This window comes from Periophthalmus magnuspinnatus, chromosome 1, assembly GCF_009829125.3.
Source record: "Periophthalmus magnuspinnatus isolate fPerMag1 chromosome 1, fPerMag1.2.pri, whole genome shotgun sequence".
In the NCBI taxonomy this organism is placed as follows: domain Eukaryota; kingdom Metazoa; phylum Chordata; class Actinopteri; order Gobiiformes; family Gobiidae; genus Periophthalmus; species Periophthalmus magnuspinnatus.
The window spans coordinates 34,092,137-34,110,170 of NC_047126.1; the positions used below are offsets into that span (position 1 = coordinate 34,092,137).

Here is an 18,034-nt window from a genome sequence, read left to right on the forward strand (position 1 = left end):
AACAAAATTCTGTAATGTAGAACCTTTAAGTTTTCAAACAGTTCCCATTCTTTGCTTATGAGTCTTTAAGCTAATGCTAGACAGTGTGTGGTAACTGCTTTTTAAAAACTTCTCTATTTTGTAATCGTGGTCATTAACCTCTCCTTTTCTGTGATTGGTCTTTTGCCAGCTGGAAGAGGAGCGACATGCAGCTCGGCCCAATCAGCTGCGGCGGCTGGCTTCGTACGTGTTTTCCTCCTCGACGTTGGAGACGGAGCAGTACCCCCACGGCGCGGGCGGGTTCATCCAGAGGAGCCGATCGGCTGAAAGTAGCCCCGCCCACCTAGCGTCCGTGGCCTCCTCCCGCCGTCGCCACGCTGGGACCCTACCGGCGCCCGGCAGCCCACGACATAGACACTCCGTGCTCAATGCCTCACGGTCACAGCTGCAGCAGATGTTTGCCAAACTCATGAACAAGAACAATAACAGCTAATTCTGCGTCGCCGTGAAAATGAGGAAACCAAAACGCACACAAACGCGAATGTTCAACACAACGCTGCACCACCTCACCCAAACTCCTCAGTCATCACTTCATCACAGGAAAAGCTTTAGAGCCTTGGATCTGGGTGTTTTCAGGGCATTTTTCTGTGCTCTGGTATTGGTTGATATCGGATCTCAGCAGATCCTTAAAGGTAGAGACTGAAACTGCATTTATTTACTAAAATAAAACTAAAATAAAAGACAAAATAGATCCAGATGTGTTATGTAGTTATTACTTATTCCTCAATTAACATCAGAACAACTTGGAATAAATTAAAAACTCAAACATTCTGAGACTTTCTGGTCTGACTACAATCTGTAAAAAGTCTTATTACATCAGTTTAAATGCCCAACCAGGATATCTACCAAACCGACATTTGGAAGCCGATATCTGATCCAGCTCAGTTTTCAGAATCGGAGCCAATGTCTGATACCAGTATTTAAAGCAATTTGTTGTCGATATTAAAATTTCAAACTGGAGACTCAATACCAATTTTGATTCCCAAATGTTCATCAAATGAGTTCCTAGTTTCTATACTAGCTTCAGTTCCACTTATTATCTTTTTCGATACTTTTGACAGTCCCAATGGAACAGTGAAATAATTAAAACAAAGGCTGATCCAGTAGACTTTTCAAAATGTTTATCTGCATAGAAAATATAGAATTTTATCATATTTTTCCCAGTTGAATTACGGTATTATTTTTGTTGATCCAAAGCAAATTTTGGATTTTGAAATCATCTGCGTAAATTGCATACTTTGCCATAACAGCAAGCAGAAATAAGTTTACATTTTATTGTTGGAGCTAATGGTTACCTGTGTGTGTGAACGAGGGCTAGGTCTGATCTGGGGTTTGTTGAAATGTGAGCCACACTTATTACGGCAAACTATGTTATACTATTTTTGTTTAAATTCCCTCAGTACCTCAGATTCTTACCGTCAGAGATGAGAGGGACCATGGGAAATTTGCTGTCACAAATCAGTTTCTATTCAAAAAGGTCAAGGTTCCTAATACTTTTCCTGTTGTAATGTTTTGGCTGATGCGTTAAAGATACATATGCAGAGTCTGGGTTATCGCCAAGATAGATTTTTTTTATTTATTTATTAATATTTTTGGATGAACATAAAATAATTGCACTGATAAATGTGAAAAACAGAACTAGTTCATTTTAAACGGTTTGCAGAGGTCCAAAGTTACTCCTCACTTACCCTATACATTCATAGCAACCTAGTTATTTACCACGATGAGTTTATAAGCACGTTTCATAACTTTCCGAAACTTTCCAAGTGGAGTTTTGCCGTGATTGAAAGCTAACTATAACTAGCATCCCAACACGCACTTCTTAATTCTAATTAGATGCAGACAGTACACAGTGGACTTATTTTGACCTCAAGAGCTGCTCACACAATATATCTGAGGTAACTTAAAGCAAACTACACAAAAACCTTCTGATCCCACTATGTCCCACTGTGGCATTCACTTTACAAAATCTATATCTATAAATTGCTGCTTTTTGTTATATGAAAAACAGTCCCATTCCTGTCACCAGAGAGCTTCAACACTAATCTAGTTCTGAATAACGTTAATTGTATAAGCTACCAGTCAAATGTTTGAACACACCTTCTTGTGATTTTGTTTTTTTTCTTTGTTTACTACTTTTGACATTTTAGATAGACACGGAAGACATACAAATATATGACAAAACATATGTAGTGAAGAAAAAACATTTAATATTTTTTTATATTTTATATTCAAATTCCTCAGTGTCCACACTTTGCTTTGTGGATGCCGCTGAAAACCCTTGGCCTTCTCTTGATGAAGTTTCCTGAAATAGTTTTCACTTCACAGCTGTGCCACATCTGAGTCACGAAATGCCAAAAGTGCAAACCAGGCTCAAAGCAAAGGGTGGCTAATGTTATGTCAACTAAAATCTTGTTATTTTGAGTTCAGTTTTAGTTCACTACATTCCACATGTGTCCATTCATATGTCTTCAGTGAGAATCTACAGTGGAAATAGTAATAAAAATAAAGACAAAACATAAATGGAAACGATTGTCCAAACCACAGACTGTGTAAAGAAGTGGACCAAGTGAATGTGACGTCACCCACAGCGCCAATTTGGAGCCAAGGTCCATATTTGAGATTCTAAACATGAGTATCATAGCAACCAAAGAGCCAATCCGACGCGAGGTTGTTGAAGATAACACCCCTTCCTGCCACTGGCCTAGAAGGCAGCGGGCGTTAGCAACACTGTCAATCAAACCTGTTGTTAACGGTATTGGGGGTGACCTTGGGGGAAGAAGGCACCTGATTTGTCTTTTATTAATGTTCATATCTCAAATCACAGACTAAATAGTTAATACGAACATCTTAAGACCAAAATTACGAGTCTAACAGCAGCAGTTACAGATAGAGGTGACACTGTATATATAGAGGGTCATAGCTAACTTTGGAGCAGGAAGCACATGCTCACTTCCTATTTGAAACGTAGTGGCTAACAGGTTAGCTATGTCCATTTATGGTCCAAACATTCAACTGGTGGTGTAAGTTACAGCCAAAGTGTTTGAAGTGGAAGGATATAAATCTATATCAGACTTTGATTTGTCCAAACCAGCTCTGCACATGTGTCCCAGCCCGAACACAAACACACTCATAACAAACACTGCGGCGACAGAGACAACGAAACCAGGAACTATATCATGCAATAAACTTTGTGAAGTTGCACACGCCATAAAAACAAGAGGCGAAGAAGTGAACATGAAGTGACAAAGGAGGAGCCAACTTCCTCAAGACTGTTACAAAAATATATCGTGTTTTTTTGTTGTTGTTTTTTTCTGTGAGAAATGAAACATGCTCTGGGGAATGCAGGTCGTCCTCAGAAAATCATCCGAGCAATATGAGTTTTTTACAATGTCACACTAATGCATCGCTTCATTAACATTTGGCCTGGAGGAGCACAGAAAGCTAAATTAAAAAAAATCATGTTATTACTGCTTATATTTATATTTTAAAACTAAATAAAACTACATTAATATATCTAATATTATACAGTGTAGATGGTAGAGACATTTTAATTCAGAGACTGGCAAAGGTGGAGGTTCAGTTCTGGCATTTCATACTGTTGTTGTATCCTTGGAAAGGCACTTAACATGCCTGTGTTTTTATCAGTGGGGGGGTTCTGTGTCAGCCTGCCCCAGGACAGCTGTGACTATAACGATGTTGATTTGTAAGTCAAATTTAAGGTCTTTTATTGTGGAACAGTGACTGTTGACTGTTGTCTGTTAAGCCATGTTCTACCTCCTCAAAAACCAGACCTGGAGTTGTGTTTTCTTTCATTCTCACATGTTCGAGTAACCCTTTATTATTAGTCTGTACATCTCCAAAGCTCAAAACGCTGTGTTCCACCTCGTGATGTCATGAAGAGGTAGTTTTCAAGTTAACAGCTCCTTGTACCTTTAGATCAGTAGAGATTAGCAATTCCAGGGCTGAATTGATCCAAATGATTCTAATGAAGATGTATGGAGTTTAAAAACACAGTGCAGCACTTCCTGTTTTACCTTATGATGACATCACAAGGTAGAATTTGAATTAGATTTTTTTTTTAAATTCGGTCATTACATTCAAAATCAAACATTATTCAGCTTGTATAAGGTTGTACTTATACATTTCTATCATGACCAAAAGGGTTTAGGCTGAAGTCAAATTAACTTAGAATGCCTAACCCTATTTAATAATAACGCACAAGAATTCTAAGAAAAGCAGCGTATCAGTTCTACAATATATGATTCAATATGCATACTAAAAAACTACAAACCACAGCAGTTCACATGAATCATTCCTGAGTCCTGTAATTTTCAAAAAGTAATGATTTATACCTCTTTTTAAATGCTTCTATTGTGTAGAAGCTTTTTAATTTATCATCAAGGTTGTTCCACACACAAACCCCTCGATCAGAAATACAATGGCGTTTTTACTTTTTTGAATATACCTGTTCTTCTAAGATGATATTGACTCTCTTTCTGTTTGAATAACATCTGTAAACAAGGCGGTAGCTTATGATTATATGCTTTATACATCATTGCGGCTCTGCTCAAATCAACAAGATCAGACAATTTTACTAGATTTAACTTAACAAAAATAGGATTTGTTGGTGTGAGATAGTGTGCTTGGTTCACTATTGTAACGACCTTCTTTTGGAGTAGAAAAATTTATTTTATGTTAGATTTATAGGTATTACCCCAAATTTCTACACAATAATTCAAATATGGTAGAAATAGACTATTGTACAATACTTTAAGTGAAACCTCACTCAGCAAAAAAATTATTTTTCTCATTATAGCAGCAATTTTGGCTAACTTTGTCTGAAGAACACTTTTCATCAATATGAATCCCCAAGAATTTGGTCGCAGTGACTCGTTCAATTGCCATATTATTTAATTTAATATTAGTTGGGCAGTCAATATTTCTATTTGTATCAAGAAAATATAATATATTTAGTTTTATTTAGATTCATTGAAAGTGTATTAATATCAAACCAGTTTTATTTTAGATCATTTTATACTGTATGTTTAAGATTTGGTAAGTGCTTTCCTGAGCAATAGAGGCTGGTGTCATCAGCAAAAAAATACAGCTCAGATTGTCCATTGCCTCACAGACATCATTTATGTACATAATAAATAATTTGGGTCCTAAAACAGAGCCCTGCGGAACACCATGCGTAATCATTTTTCAGCAGAATTCATATCATTCATATGTACATACTGAGGTCTATTCAGATGAGAGCTTTCCAGCCAACTGAGAGCAATTCCTCTGACGACATATTTTTCCCTTTTTTTTTTTTTTTTTTTTTTTAAAGTAGTGTATGGTCAATGGTGTCAAAGGCTTGCGATCTATAAATATACCTACAGCGTATTCTTTATTGTCTGTTGCTATAGATATTTTCACCACAAGCTCCATGATGGCCATTGAAGTACACCTTTTTGGCCTAAAGCCATATTGATTATCATCAACTAATTTATACTTCAATCAATAAAATTATCCAATCTTGATACAAAAAGATTTTCTAAAATTTTTAAAAATTGTGGCAGAAGAGCTATAAGTCTATAGTTGATGTGGTGTCTATCACCACATTTGAAGATGGGAATTTGGCTATTTTCAATTTGTTTGGAAAAGTGCCTGTTAAAAACGATTGATTGCAGATATATGTAAACGGTGTGGCAATGCAGTTAATGATGTTCCATATCAATATCAAAACTATCGGTAGTCCTTTTGTTTTTAAATGTATTAACAATTCCAATAATTTATTTTTCATCTGTACCACTTATAAATAATGAACTTGGATTTTGCTGTATATATTTTACAGCTAATCCATGTAACTCTGTTGATTCTGTTATTCTGTTTGCTAATGTAGATCCATTTATAAATGATAGAACAGAGTGTTTTCTGTTTGAGAGAAGAACTCAACTCCAGGTCTGTTTGTGATGAGGAAACGACATTAGAACAAAGACAGTAGCTCACTTGGTTTGACCACTGATCCGAAGGTTGGCAATTCGTATCCCACTCTTGATGGAAACATTACAGAGCCATTTGCAGATTTTATGAACTGAATCTAAACTTGTGTGTATAAATAAATACTGTAAAATAAAATAGAATCTTTAGTGAAAAACAAAAGCATCGTCTTCCAAACATGTTTTTCCTTTGCACTTCATCACTTTATAAGTTGCAGGTTGCCAGGTCTGTTAAACCTATCTGTGTTTGGAATATTGCACATTTTATTGCCTAAAATGTATTGTAAAATTAGGAACAAATGCAAAGAAAGTGCACAGATGTGTGTAGACACATTATGGAGGGTTAAGGAGAGATTCTAATGAGTATTTTTTTTATTTGAAATCGTTTCATGTTTATGCTGTTCTTTTATTTGTGTTGTTTAGGGTGACTGTAGCTCAGCTGGTAGAGTGCTCTGACATAAGCATCATTGGCAGAGCAGTAAGATTCACTGACCCGCAACTTGGCAGTGCAATTCCAGCTCCCACAGATAAATGCTGTTGTTGTATTCCTGGGCAAGACACTTAACCCACGTCAGCCCCAGTGTGTGTACACTGGTATGTGAATGTGTGTGTGGTTCCTTGATATAAAGTGCTTTGAGCCTTGAAAGGAGAAAAGTGCTGTATAAAAATGTGACCGCTTACCATTTAACAAATTTATTTTGTTTATTATGGATTTTTTAAAATAACTTTTTTATTATTCATTTGTTTTTATTTTTTGAACAGTTATTGTGTTATTAAAGTAAGTAAAAGTGTTGAGCAGAATGGGCCTGCATACCGTAGATTGAGAAGCATGTTGATTTTTTGAAGAGTGTGTTTTAACCAAGGGCTTTTGTCTTGAATGTGACAGAAACGTTTTGTCTGTGGAAAATTGTCATGACTCCAGGCTTCAAAACGTGTGGACTTGAGGTGCTGTTACTCATTTTTATATTCATCCAAGTCACCAGGTCAAACGTGTGGGAGATAAGTCAACAGCAGACAGTGTTTTGAAAATGCACCCAGGACAAGAGTAAAAATATGTACTGTTCAACACTTAAAGGTCCTATATTACACAAAACTCTTCTGAGCTTTATGCCATGTTTTAATGCTGTTACCTGCTCAAAAACAGACCTGGAGTAGTGTTTTGTTTCATTCACACATGTTTGAGTAACACTATTATTAGTCTATCTACATCCCGTGATGTCATCAAGTGGTAGCTTTCAAGTTAACGGCTTCTTTTACCTTTAGTTCAATAGAGATTGGCAATTCCAGGTCTGAAAGCATCCTGATGATTCTAATGAAGGTGTATGGAGTTTAAAAACACAGTGGAGCACTTCCACAGTGGAGAGTATTACCACGTGATGACATCACAAGGTGGAGTGTTTTCAGTTTGAAAGAAGAACTCAGCCTAAATATGCTGGGTTTGTGTGTTAAACATGTGTGAATGAAACAAAACACAACTCTAGGTCTGTGTGTGATGAGGAAATGACATTAGAACAGAAATCAGAAAACAGCGTAATATGGGCCCGTGAACATTTGCGTGTTAGCCATTAGCTGCTAGCTGTGGTGGGCATTTGGAGCTCCTCACCTGTTGTTTTTCTCAAAGGGCTACATTCAATATGCACCCTGCTGCTTGCTTTGAGCCCGTCCAGCGATGCTTGGGGCTGGGTCAAACCACCAGAATGTACCACGCGATGCTAATGTTTACTTTGCATGCTGTTTACACTGCACAGGCTGTGGTCTGGGTTCAGATCGGACGGTACAGCTTTTTCATGTTACTGGATATATCTGTGATTTTTTGGTGAATAATTCATTGAATTAAAAAAAATGGAGTCCTGCAGGTTAGAAAAGTTCCTTAAAGGTACTATATTGCGCAAAATTGACTCTTGTGAGCTTTAAGCCATGTTATAATGTTGTTACCTCTTCAAAGATACACCTGGAGTCGTTTTTTGTTTCATTCACACATGTTTGAGTAACACTTTATTATTAGTCTGTCTACATCTACAAGTTCAAAATGCTCTGTTCCACCTCCAATTTTAAAGTGAACTATTTTTAGACTTAGCTGAACTGATTTATTCTACCGAACACTAGAATGACCACAGGTTGTAGCTTTTTCATTAAAATTCATCATCTTTTGTTCAGTAGAGATTGTCAATAGAATGTCGCCAAGAGCTCCCGGTGCACCGAGGAGTGAAGCAGTTTAAATGAGGCTAAAACAATAGCTGTGTCTTCAAAGTTTGGCAGTTCCAGGGCTGCAAATGACCCAAATGATTTTAGTGAAGATGTATGGAATTTAAAAACACAAGGGAGCCTTCTTGTATACCTACATCATGACATCAAAAGGTAGAACAGAGCGTTTTCAGTCTGAGAGAACTCAGCCTAAATATGCAGGGTTTGTGTGTTAAACATGTGTGAATGAAACAAAACACAACTCCAGGTCTGTTTGTGATGAGGAAACAGCATTATGACGTAGATTTTAAAACTAGCATAATATGGGCCCATTGATGCCTGCTGATTGTGCACCATAGTGATCTTTACCCGTGCAGGAGAGTGGCCTTGAGTGCCATGCGACCATTCTGACCTATCAAAGCAAGAACAGACTAGAGCAGAGTGAGAACCAACTCCATCTAGTATGATTTTTTTGAAGTTGTTTAAAAATTACAGATATAATGAGCAAAATTCATGAACATTTGCTGCGCCACTCCACAGTCAACACGATCCTCTTGTACAGCATTGAAGCCAGTGTGACTGAAAGGCAATAAGAACAGGGTTGGTGTCATGTTTCACTTGTAAAAACATGTTATAGTTCCTTTTGTACCACTTCTATCACTGTACAGTACCTGCTTGTTAATTCCAGGTTTAAAACGCATGTATTTGAAACGTTTTATAAACCTTGCGATGACCACGTAGAGGACTTTGGCAGATGAATGGCATGTTTGTACAGGCCCATTGTGAATATCTCCCGAGGAAACACTTGAACACACTGACTGCGTGCTGTCAACAAGAAACTCTGCAATGCATTTTTGTGCCTTTTATATCAATGTATGTAATCTAGACAATCTTTAAGAGCTTGTGTACAACCAAACCACGACTAAATAAACTGATTTGGGGCAAATACAATGTTCGTGATGTGAATTCTTGTTGTTATCCCGCTCCTCCCTCTCACCAGGAGGTTGTGGCTTAGACTCCCAATCTCTCTGAGTGGAGTGTCCTCCCTGTGTGACGGTGGCAAGGTGGTTATCCTGGCTCCTCCCTCTCACCAGGAGGTTGTGGTTTAGACTTCTGATCGCTCCAGAACCTACCCTATGTCTATGCCATACTTAGTGATGTTTTGGTAAGCTTGTATGCAATCTGGTGCTAATATTTTTGTTTCCATAGTCATTCATATTTTGTCTTGTGCCTGATACGTGTCTCTCTCTTGTCCAGGCAGCAGCGCTCTCCCCAACAGAGAAGACCCCCTCGCCAACGTCGCCCGACTACCGAACCAAAGGCGCAGACGATGAGAAGCAGCACTTCCATATCTTGCCTCAGCTCCAGGCCAAACGCGCGGACTTCCTCACTGTGGTGCTCACTGGAACGCTGCCGCCGCGTCGCAGTTTTGCTGCTCCCGAAGACATCCCTGAGGCTCTGGGACCACGTGACGATGACGTGACCAAAAGCGAGTCCAACAGCGAAGCCAGTCAGAAGAGCACGGAGAGGAGTCAGGAGGCCGCTCACTCAACACTTATGGCGGAGGACCAGAAGGGAGCCAAGGTTTGTGAGGAGCATCACTCTGTCTGCAAAGGTCCACTGAAAGTTATATTCAGTGCCATTCAAAGTAGTAGTAGTGTATATAGAAAAATAGAGATTGATAGATGGTTCCACTTCAACATTCCCACTTCGCTTCCTTTGTGTCTCAGTCAAAGACCTATTCTACAAACTGTTCTTTTCAGAACCTTTAACCATGTTCTAGTTGTCTCATCTCATTGAGCCTCTGATTTTGTATTTGGAGTGGTTCATCTTTGAGTAATCTTTAATCTTCTATTTTTTCAAGACGCCATTTTGTCGATCTACCCCCCTTTTCACCTCCATCGGTACAGGCCCACTGTGACATACACGTTTACTGTGCCATACTCACTTCCTTGTCCAGTTTTATTTTCTTAATTGGTGATACTCGTCTCCCCGGATAAGCGGAAGAAAATGGATGGATGGATGGTGATACTCGTAGGATTCACCAGCATCGCGTACTCATTTTGGTTGGAGGAGCCGACGGCATGCAGTGCTTTGTGATGACGTTTACAGCAAGGTCAGCTCTCATTGGGCATTTCATCTAACGTGGAAGTCAGCAGACCTGTTTTTTTTACTAAGTCATTTTAGATTAATATTGTGATTTAAAATTTGCAAATTATAACACAATGATCCACAAGTGTCAGAGATAACTATAGAGACACAGGCACAGTTCACTTTATTTTTGGAGGCCCATTGTAGCCATAATAGACCCACAGTGAAGATCCTCTACCACAGCTGGACAGACTGTAGGTGTGCTCATGCTGTTGATGTGCCATTGGACAAGACATTTCACCCACTTTATCTGTGTGAATGTTTTGAGTGAGTGATGGGGTTGGAGAGGTCTAAATTAGAAGCTATTTTACGCTCTACTTAGAGTGACAAGGAGTAAGTGAATAGTGCTGTTAGAAGCGGTCATCTGGACATTTTTCTGATCAAGACGTTGCCTTTGCCCAGAAGACATTTTATTTATCTATTTTGAGCAGATTAATGAACATACTTAATGTACATTTCTCATGTTTTTCCTAATTTACGCTTGAAAAGAAGTCGTAAGAAGAAAATGTATTAAATCCATAGACTCCATAAAGAAGTGGACTGAGTGTGACATCACCCACAGTGTTCAGCTCCAGTCAAATGAAGCTCATCAAAGCTAGCAGTTGTTGGGGCAAATTTGGAGCAGAGTTCCATATTTGGAATTCTGATTGCGAGTATCATAGCAACCAAAGAGTCAATCAGGAGTGAGTGTATTGAAGGTAACACCCCCTTCCTGCCCTCATCGTTGGTTTGGCATGGAGCGGGTGCTTAGCAATGCTGTCAATCAAACCTGATGCTAATGCTAGCGGGAGCAACCCTATTGGGTTGCTCCCGCTAGCTATAGACACAATAGGGAAATAAAAAGACAGGATCGTGTAGAGCGGGTTAATACGAACATTTTAAGACCAAAATGAGCCACAGCACACTTTCAGAGGACATCACATCCACTCTCGAGTCGGTTGTTCAAATGGTAACCACAGAGTGTTCACAATGAGACTATAATAAAAATACAGTAATTCCATGCTAGGTTTTATAAATCACACACTCTATTGTTAAAAGCCTATATATTTACATGTTAAGTGAGCGCCCACATCAAAAACCTTAGCGCCCCCTTAGCTCCTCCAACCAAATATGTCTGGCGCCGCCCCCATGTAGGAGTAAAGTATGCCAGTAGAAAAAGTACTCTTAACAGTATAATTTAAAATGTTACTATTTATACTGTTACTAAGTAAATGTAACTGGATAAATAAAAAAGAAAGTTTCAACGGTGGATGAATGAGGCATACTCTTTGAGTACTACCTAAATACAGAATAAATACAGATATTTTTCCAGGTTTCAGGTGCAGAGAATGACCAGGATCTGGAGGATGCTTCCAAAACGCTGGTGTTGTTCTCCCCGGGTGACACGCGAAAGTCTCCATCGGGGGGAGACACCGGTCTGGAGCCGGAGCTGGCCACAGCCTCCGCCTTGACTCCCCGAAATGATCGCGTGTTGTTGGGGGAGGCACTGCACTTTGAGCCCCCTGATACCGGGCGGCTCTCCCCAGCTCTGAGGTCCGACCTGCGGCCATCCACGCCCATTGCTCCGGCCTCTCCGCCCTTCACTAAAGTGGAGCGAACGTTCATCCACATCGCCGAGACGTCACACCTCAATGTCATGTCTTCCAACGGGCACTCAGCCAAAGACACGGAGATCATTCCAAACCAGGTGGGAGATGAGGAGCAGCCCAAGTTTCGCACAAGTCCGGAGGCGATTCCATCGGAGAATGGGGCGGCGTTGGAGGTCCATGCTCTGACACCGGTGCAGGAGCGAACACAGACACAGGTAAAAGACTGTCACTGTTCTGCAATTAACTTAAACTGAGACGGACTGAAACTATGGTTGAATCAAAATTAAAGTTAACCTGACCTGATCTGACCTGGGCCTATTTTTTTCCCATTAATTTGAGCAACATTAGTCTAGATCATAAACTGTAACCTGCTAGCATTGCCAAGCGTTCGCTCCCTGTGTGCGTGCGAGAAGGGTTACTTGATCAACCTCACTCTTGATTGGCTCTTTGGTTGCTATGATACTTGCGGTTGAAATTCCAAATATGGAACTCAGCTCCAAATTGGCCCCTATAACTGCTAGTCTTGATGAGCTTCATTTGACAGGAGCTGAACGCTGTGGGTGACGTCACACTCACTTAGACCACTTCTTTATACAGTTTATGGTCCAGATCTATGGTATGAGCAGCTCTTAAGGTCAAAATAAGTCAGCTGTGTTCGGTCTGTGTCACAGAGACGAAGTTCATTTGGCGCCCGTTACGTCCACTATAAGGAAAGGTCAGGGTACACGTTTATTCTACGAGAAATAAAAAGGGTCTAATAGAAAAGGTTACAGAATTAGAGCCTGTTTAAAGTTTAAATTAATAAAAGGCTCATGGGCTTACACTGACTGTAAGTGTGGTCCGGTTCAGGGTCAGTGCGGGTCCAGGTCTACATTAAGAATCCACCAGAAGTCTAATTTCCCCAGACAATTTTCACATTTTCCGGTCATTAGACACATGTTATCACGTGGACCCATGTGGACCACAGTGCTCTGCTCCAGTGGTGTCAGCGGAGGTGCCAGCGGAGGTGCCAGCGGAGGTGCCAGCGGAGGTGCCAGCGGAGGTGCCAGCGGCGGTGCCCGCAGCGGTGCTAGCAGTGGTGCCGTGGCACTGCAGATTTTTTTTCTTGGGACTCTTTTTTTTACCTGAGCGTTTTCCTTTAATAGATGATTAGTTATTGCACGAGCAACAGGTGGTCTGGTGCGTGCAGCTTCAAAGGTGGTGACTAAACAACACACCTCATTAACACCTGTCCCACACTGGAGTCACAGCTGCCCCGGGGCCTGAGGAGGCATTACTCCACATCAAGCAGCTCCACTGAGCCACATACTCTCACTGATGGTTGATCTCCTCATGGCCTGAGGAGCCTGAGTTGGTGCTGCAGTTATCTTTCATGAAGCGATGGATCCATTTAGGTCTGTACAGACAGAACATAGTGACCCTGAGGAGAGTGCAGGTTTGCCTCCTCTGTGCCTCCTCCTGTCTACACAGGCCTTTAAACAGACAGAACGCTCCACATTCGCTCCAGCTACCATCTTCAAGACAGTTCCCTCTTCCACCTCTCCATCTCATCTCACATTCCATTAAAAGCAATAACTTCTCCATGGAGATAAGTAGACTGCAGACAATCCACTATGTGTTGCCATCTTTTACAGGAGTCTACAGAGTTGGAGGACATAGTGCCACACAGGGCAGAGGACAGACCCAAACTGCGGAGCAGGATCCCAGTGCTGGTGTCAGAAGAGGAGTCTGGATCGGAGCGCTCCTCTTCGGTGTCAGTGCGTCTTCAGAGGGCCAGGCACATGGCACTGGCTCGTCTGGTGGTGGAAAAGCAGGGCCGATGGATGGGCCGCAGGAGGGGGCTCTCAGGGACCTCGTCCTCCTCAGGCGACGAAGAAAAGCGTAACACCGCATCCGAAGACGATCACAGCAGAGGTGCGACAAACACCTCTCCTCTGGGGGGCAGGACTGCTATAGGGACTGCTCTGTCTGAGGGTTTGTTAGACTTTAATTTTAACACAATCTGATCTAAGAACTAACTTTGGTGAACTATAACAGGCGAGCTGATTTGTGCTGTTATGCAAGTCCCTCTCAAATAACATTACAGTCACAAGCTAGCTAGCATTAGCTAACAGTTTTTCAGTTAGTCACTCGTGCAAAATCAAACTCCTCAACAGGACGTCTGTGTAATCCCTCAGTTGTCCAGGTGTGATCTATAGTAAAAGCCAAAAGTAAAATCTGTTAACTGGACAAAATGTTGTAGGAGTGAACAGGAATGGGGGGCCTTATACATCACCTTTCCCCCATCTATAACTCCATCCTAAGACCTAAAGAGTAGGCACCCATTAAGAGCTGTATGATCGTGCCAAGTATGACTCAGGCACAGTGCACACTTACCTCAATAGCTTACATGCAGAAACTGTAAACAAACAGTTGTTTTTAATTTCAGTTCAATTAGCTCCTCCCTTCAGACAGATATAAAGTAATGTCCAGCAGTAATCTGACCAGAACTGAAGAAGCGGCTTGGATGAGCAGCCAAATGTCTTCACTCCTACAACTTTTTGTCCAGCTGAAAGATTTTACTTCTGGCATTTTCTTAAATAGGACTGTGAATGCTCAGATTGATCTCAGGCTACTCAAAATGTGCTCTTTAAATTCAATCTGTATTTTTTCTTGAGTTTTCAGATGATCTTAAAACTTTTCTGTCAGTGTTTGCTATTGCGTGCATTGTGTCGCCATGGTAACTAACATGGTAACATTCTGCCCTGCAGATATGTGTAGAACACCCCCAGCGTGATGTCACTGCAAAATATCAATATTTTATCAAGCAAATATATCAGGGTCCTGCATGTATTGGAAGTCCTGAAAGAGTAGTGTTAGCGGTAGCTTAGTGAAAAAACTGTACTCAAGTGAAATTAACATTACTTCAAAAGACATTACACAAGTAAGAGTACAAAAGTATTTGTGAAAAATACCACTTAAGTAAGAGTAAGTTAAAGAGTAACGGTTGGGACAAAACATGAAATAAGTCACAAAATGTGGCATTTTCAAAGTGAGCCAAACTAAGTCATATCTGAAGGAGCCAGAAACACAAATGTTCAAATCATTTCATATTGTTACATAAAGCTCCAGTCACTTTAGACTCACTCACAGTGAAAAGAGGAACACGACCTTTACTCTAGTAAGTACTGTTACTTCAATACAAACAGTACTCCTCGAGTAGGAGTGAAAGTATGATACCAGGAATCTGGTTGTCACTCAGCTCCAGTGTTTGGAAGTAACTTGATACTTATACTGAGAATACATATTGATAATACTCATTTTGAGTAACTGTAATCTGGTACAGCTACTCTTTCATTTGGAGGTATTCAGATAACAGTTACTTTTACTGAATAAAAACAATACATTTCGGTATTTGATCATGTGATGTAGGCTTCATCAAAGAGAAAATATAAAACTCAGCTGTTGTGGTGAGACAGGTGAGACTTTAACTTCTAATCTGTGAAATGAAATTCACAACAACATAGAGAGAAAAAACATAGAGCTCTTTTTATTTCTATGCTGCGTCTTTACTTTATAATTGAAATACAAATCAATGTAAAACTATTCCAAGTGTTCAGAACACAGTACTCTGACACAGTACTCTGACTGGGCCATGCAACAAACGCATTTTACTGTAGAATTCAGTATTCTGTAACTAAACTAATTTTCAAAGTATTCTCCAATCTCACCTTCAGACTACACCTCAGATGAGTCCAAGCGGAGTTCCAGGCTGAGGACCACAGAGGAGGGGTCTAGAGAAGGCAGGAGCAGAATCCCACGGCCACTTACCCCTGTCAGGAGGCCCTCGGCTGGGCTGACTCCTGCAGCCATCCCCACTCACACAGGAGCAAATGGAGCCAAAGCTATCATCGGGTACGTGTGCTTTGCTGCATCAGATGCCTCCCATCCTCCAGAAACTGGCATCCCTGTGTGTCAGATGCCCTCCCATCCTCCTGTATCCCTATGTGTCAGATGCCCTCCCAGCCTCTAGAAATCTGTATCCCCGTGTATCAGATGCCTTCCCAGCCTCCACAAACCTGTATCCCTGTGTGTCAGATTCCCTCCCATCCTCCTGTGTCCCTGTGTGTTAGATGCCCTCCCATCCTTCTATAACCCTGTGTGTCAGATGCCCTCCCATCTTACTGTATCCCTGTGTGTCAGTTTCCCTGCCATCTTAGTGTATCCCAGTGTATCAGATGCCCTCCCATCCTCCTACATAATAATAATAATAATAATAAGGCTTACACTTGTACTGCGCTTTACAGGCTTGTCAAAGCCTCTCATAGCGCTACACTATAGTCATTACGCTGCCGAATACTACGAGTATCAATGATTAAGAAAATAAAACTGGCGAAGGAAGTACTTACGTCACAGTGGGCGTGTACATCACAGTGGGCATGTACCGGTGGAGGTGAAAATGTCAGCATCAACAAAATGGCATCTTGAAAATAAGAGATTAAAAATTACTCAAACATGAATCACTCCAAATACTCCTTCAGAGGCTTAATGAGAAGAAATGACTAGAACATGGTTAAAAGATCTGAACAGAACAGTTTGAAGGTCTGATTTAACAGTATTTTTCCTTGTTCTCTTTCCTTGTTTATTTGTCAGGTCTCAGAGAGCGCCCCTGACCCCACTGAGCTCTCAGCGTAAGCCCAGTAAAGGCGTTCCTGCACGCTCCTCATCTGGCTCCGCTCCTCGCTCCAGTGCAACTTTACCCAGCAGCATCCGAACGCCCCTCCGCCTCCTCAGCTCCACCCCCAGCCGTTTCGACAGCCCAAGGTGGAGTAGGAATCACACAACTCAAAGAATACGATTGCTATTTGAGCTTTTGACTTGACTTGTGTGGTCCTCTGTGTCTTTTTTTTTATAACTGTAAAATAAATATTTCCTTTTATTTATACTGAAATTTTCAAATAAACAGGACAAAATCTGACCTTTTTTGATTTTTTTTATGCATTACAAGTAGTTTTAGACTTATTTGATTTAAGATTTGATTTAAATTATCATTGTAGTATCAACACTGAGATAAATTACAGATATTCATTCTTTTTACTTCCTACACCCACCTCTGTCCACAGCTCCTCATCCCACAGACCCTCCAGGCAGCCCACCATGCCCGTGATCCAACCCAGGAACCAGGCCCTGAATGTGGGCATGAGACGCAGCACTTCCCAGGACACCTCCACATCCCACACTCGGCCCAAAGCAGCATCTGCCAGCCCCAAAGTCAAACCACAGCCCAGGGAGAGGTCCATGCCAGCCAGATAATACCCACCCCTGTCAGCCTGAAAAACCTGGAAAACCTGGAGAATAAGCCAGGAAAAGCTATGTCGGATCTGATGTGTCACCAAAGTTATTTATCTTTGTTTAGTTAATCATACTTTGCAGCTGATGTCATCAACATTTCCTGGGCGTGTGATGCTAACCGTTGGCACTGTTCTGTCTGAAGCTTTGTTACTCAAGTTAGACTTTCATGAGCTTTTTTTTAACACAATCTGATCATAAAGAACTGACTTATCTGAACTACAACAGGTGAGCTGATTTGTGCTGCTGAACAAGTCGCTCTCAAATAACATTACAGTCACAAGCTAGCTACCATTAGCATTAGCGTTAGCCAACAGTTTTTTAGTTTTTAGTCACTCTCACCTTTTTGTTTAAAATCAAACTCCTAAACAGGACCATGAATGCTCAGACTAATCACAGGTTTGCTAAAATGTTTGTGTTGTGCCATCATGGTAACTGCTGACTATTTCGTCATAGACATACATGCATTATGCCCCCAGCACAATGTCACTGCAAAGTATCAATTGGGATGTAACGGTGCTAAAATAGATAAACAAAATTCACCTGTAAAAGCCAAATCCATAAGACACAAACTGCTACAATCGCTTTTTTCCCTCTCCTTTTCAGATACAGGGTATCACGGAATTTGCCTGGATATTTTGGCTGTTGTTTTTACATGAGATGTCCTGCCGCATCTTTTCAGGTGACCAGGATGTGTGCTTTGTCTAAACAACAGTCATTATTAACTTGCACTTACAAAGGCCTTTACATTTAGAA

The 18,034-nt window shown here is 40.8% G+C and overlaps 1 protein-coding gene across 1 annotated transcript in view; it reads left to right on the top strand.

Annotated features, from left to right (window-relative positions):
- Positions 1 to 17,263, top strand: part of ttbk1a (tau tubulin kinase 1a) — a 99,106-nt gene extending 81,843 nt beyond the window's left edge. The window contains exons 15-20 of the mRNA XM_055224481.1: positions 9,468 to 9,794; positions 11,674 to 12,165; positions 13,585 to 13,864; positions 15,667 to 15,844; positions 16,583 to 16,753; positions 17,053 to 17,263. Coding sequence (XP_055080456.1) covers positions 9,468 to 9,794; positions 11,674 to 12,165; positions 13,585 to 13,864; positions 15,667 to 15,844; positions 16,583 to 16,753; positions 17,053 to 17,242 — 1,638 coding nt within the window. The 3' untranslated portion in view covers positions 17,243 to 17,263. The remainder of the gene's footprint in view (positions 1 to 9,467; positions 9,795 to 11,673; positions 12,166 to 13,584; positions 13,865 to 15,666; positions 15,845 to 16,582; positions 16,754 to 17,052) is intronic.
- The last annotated feature ends 771 nt before the right edge of the window (positions 17,264 to 18,034 follow it).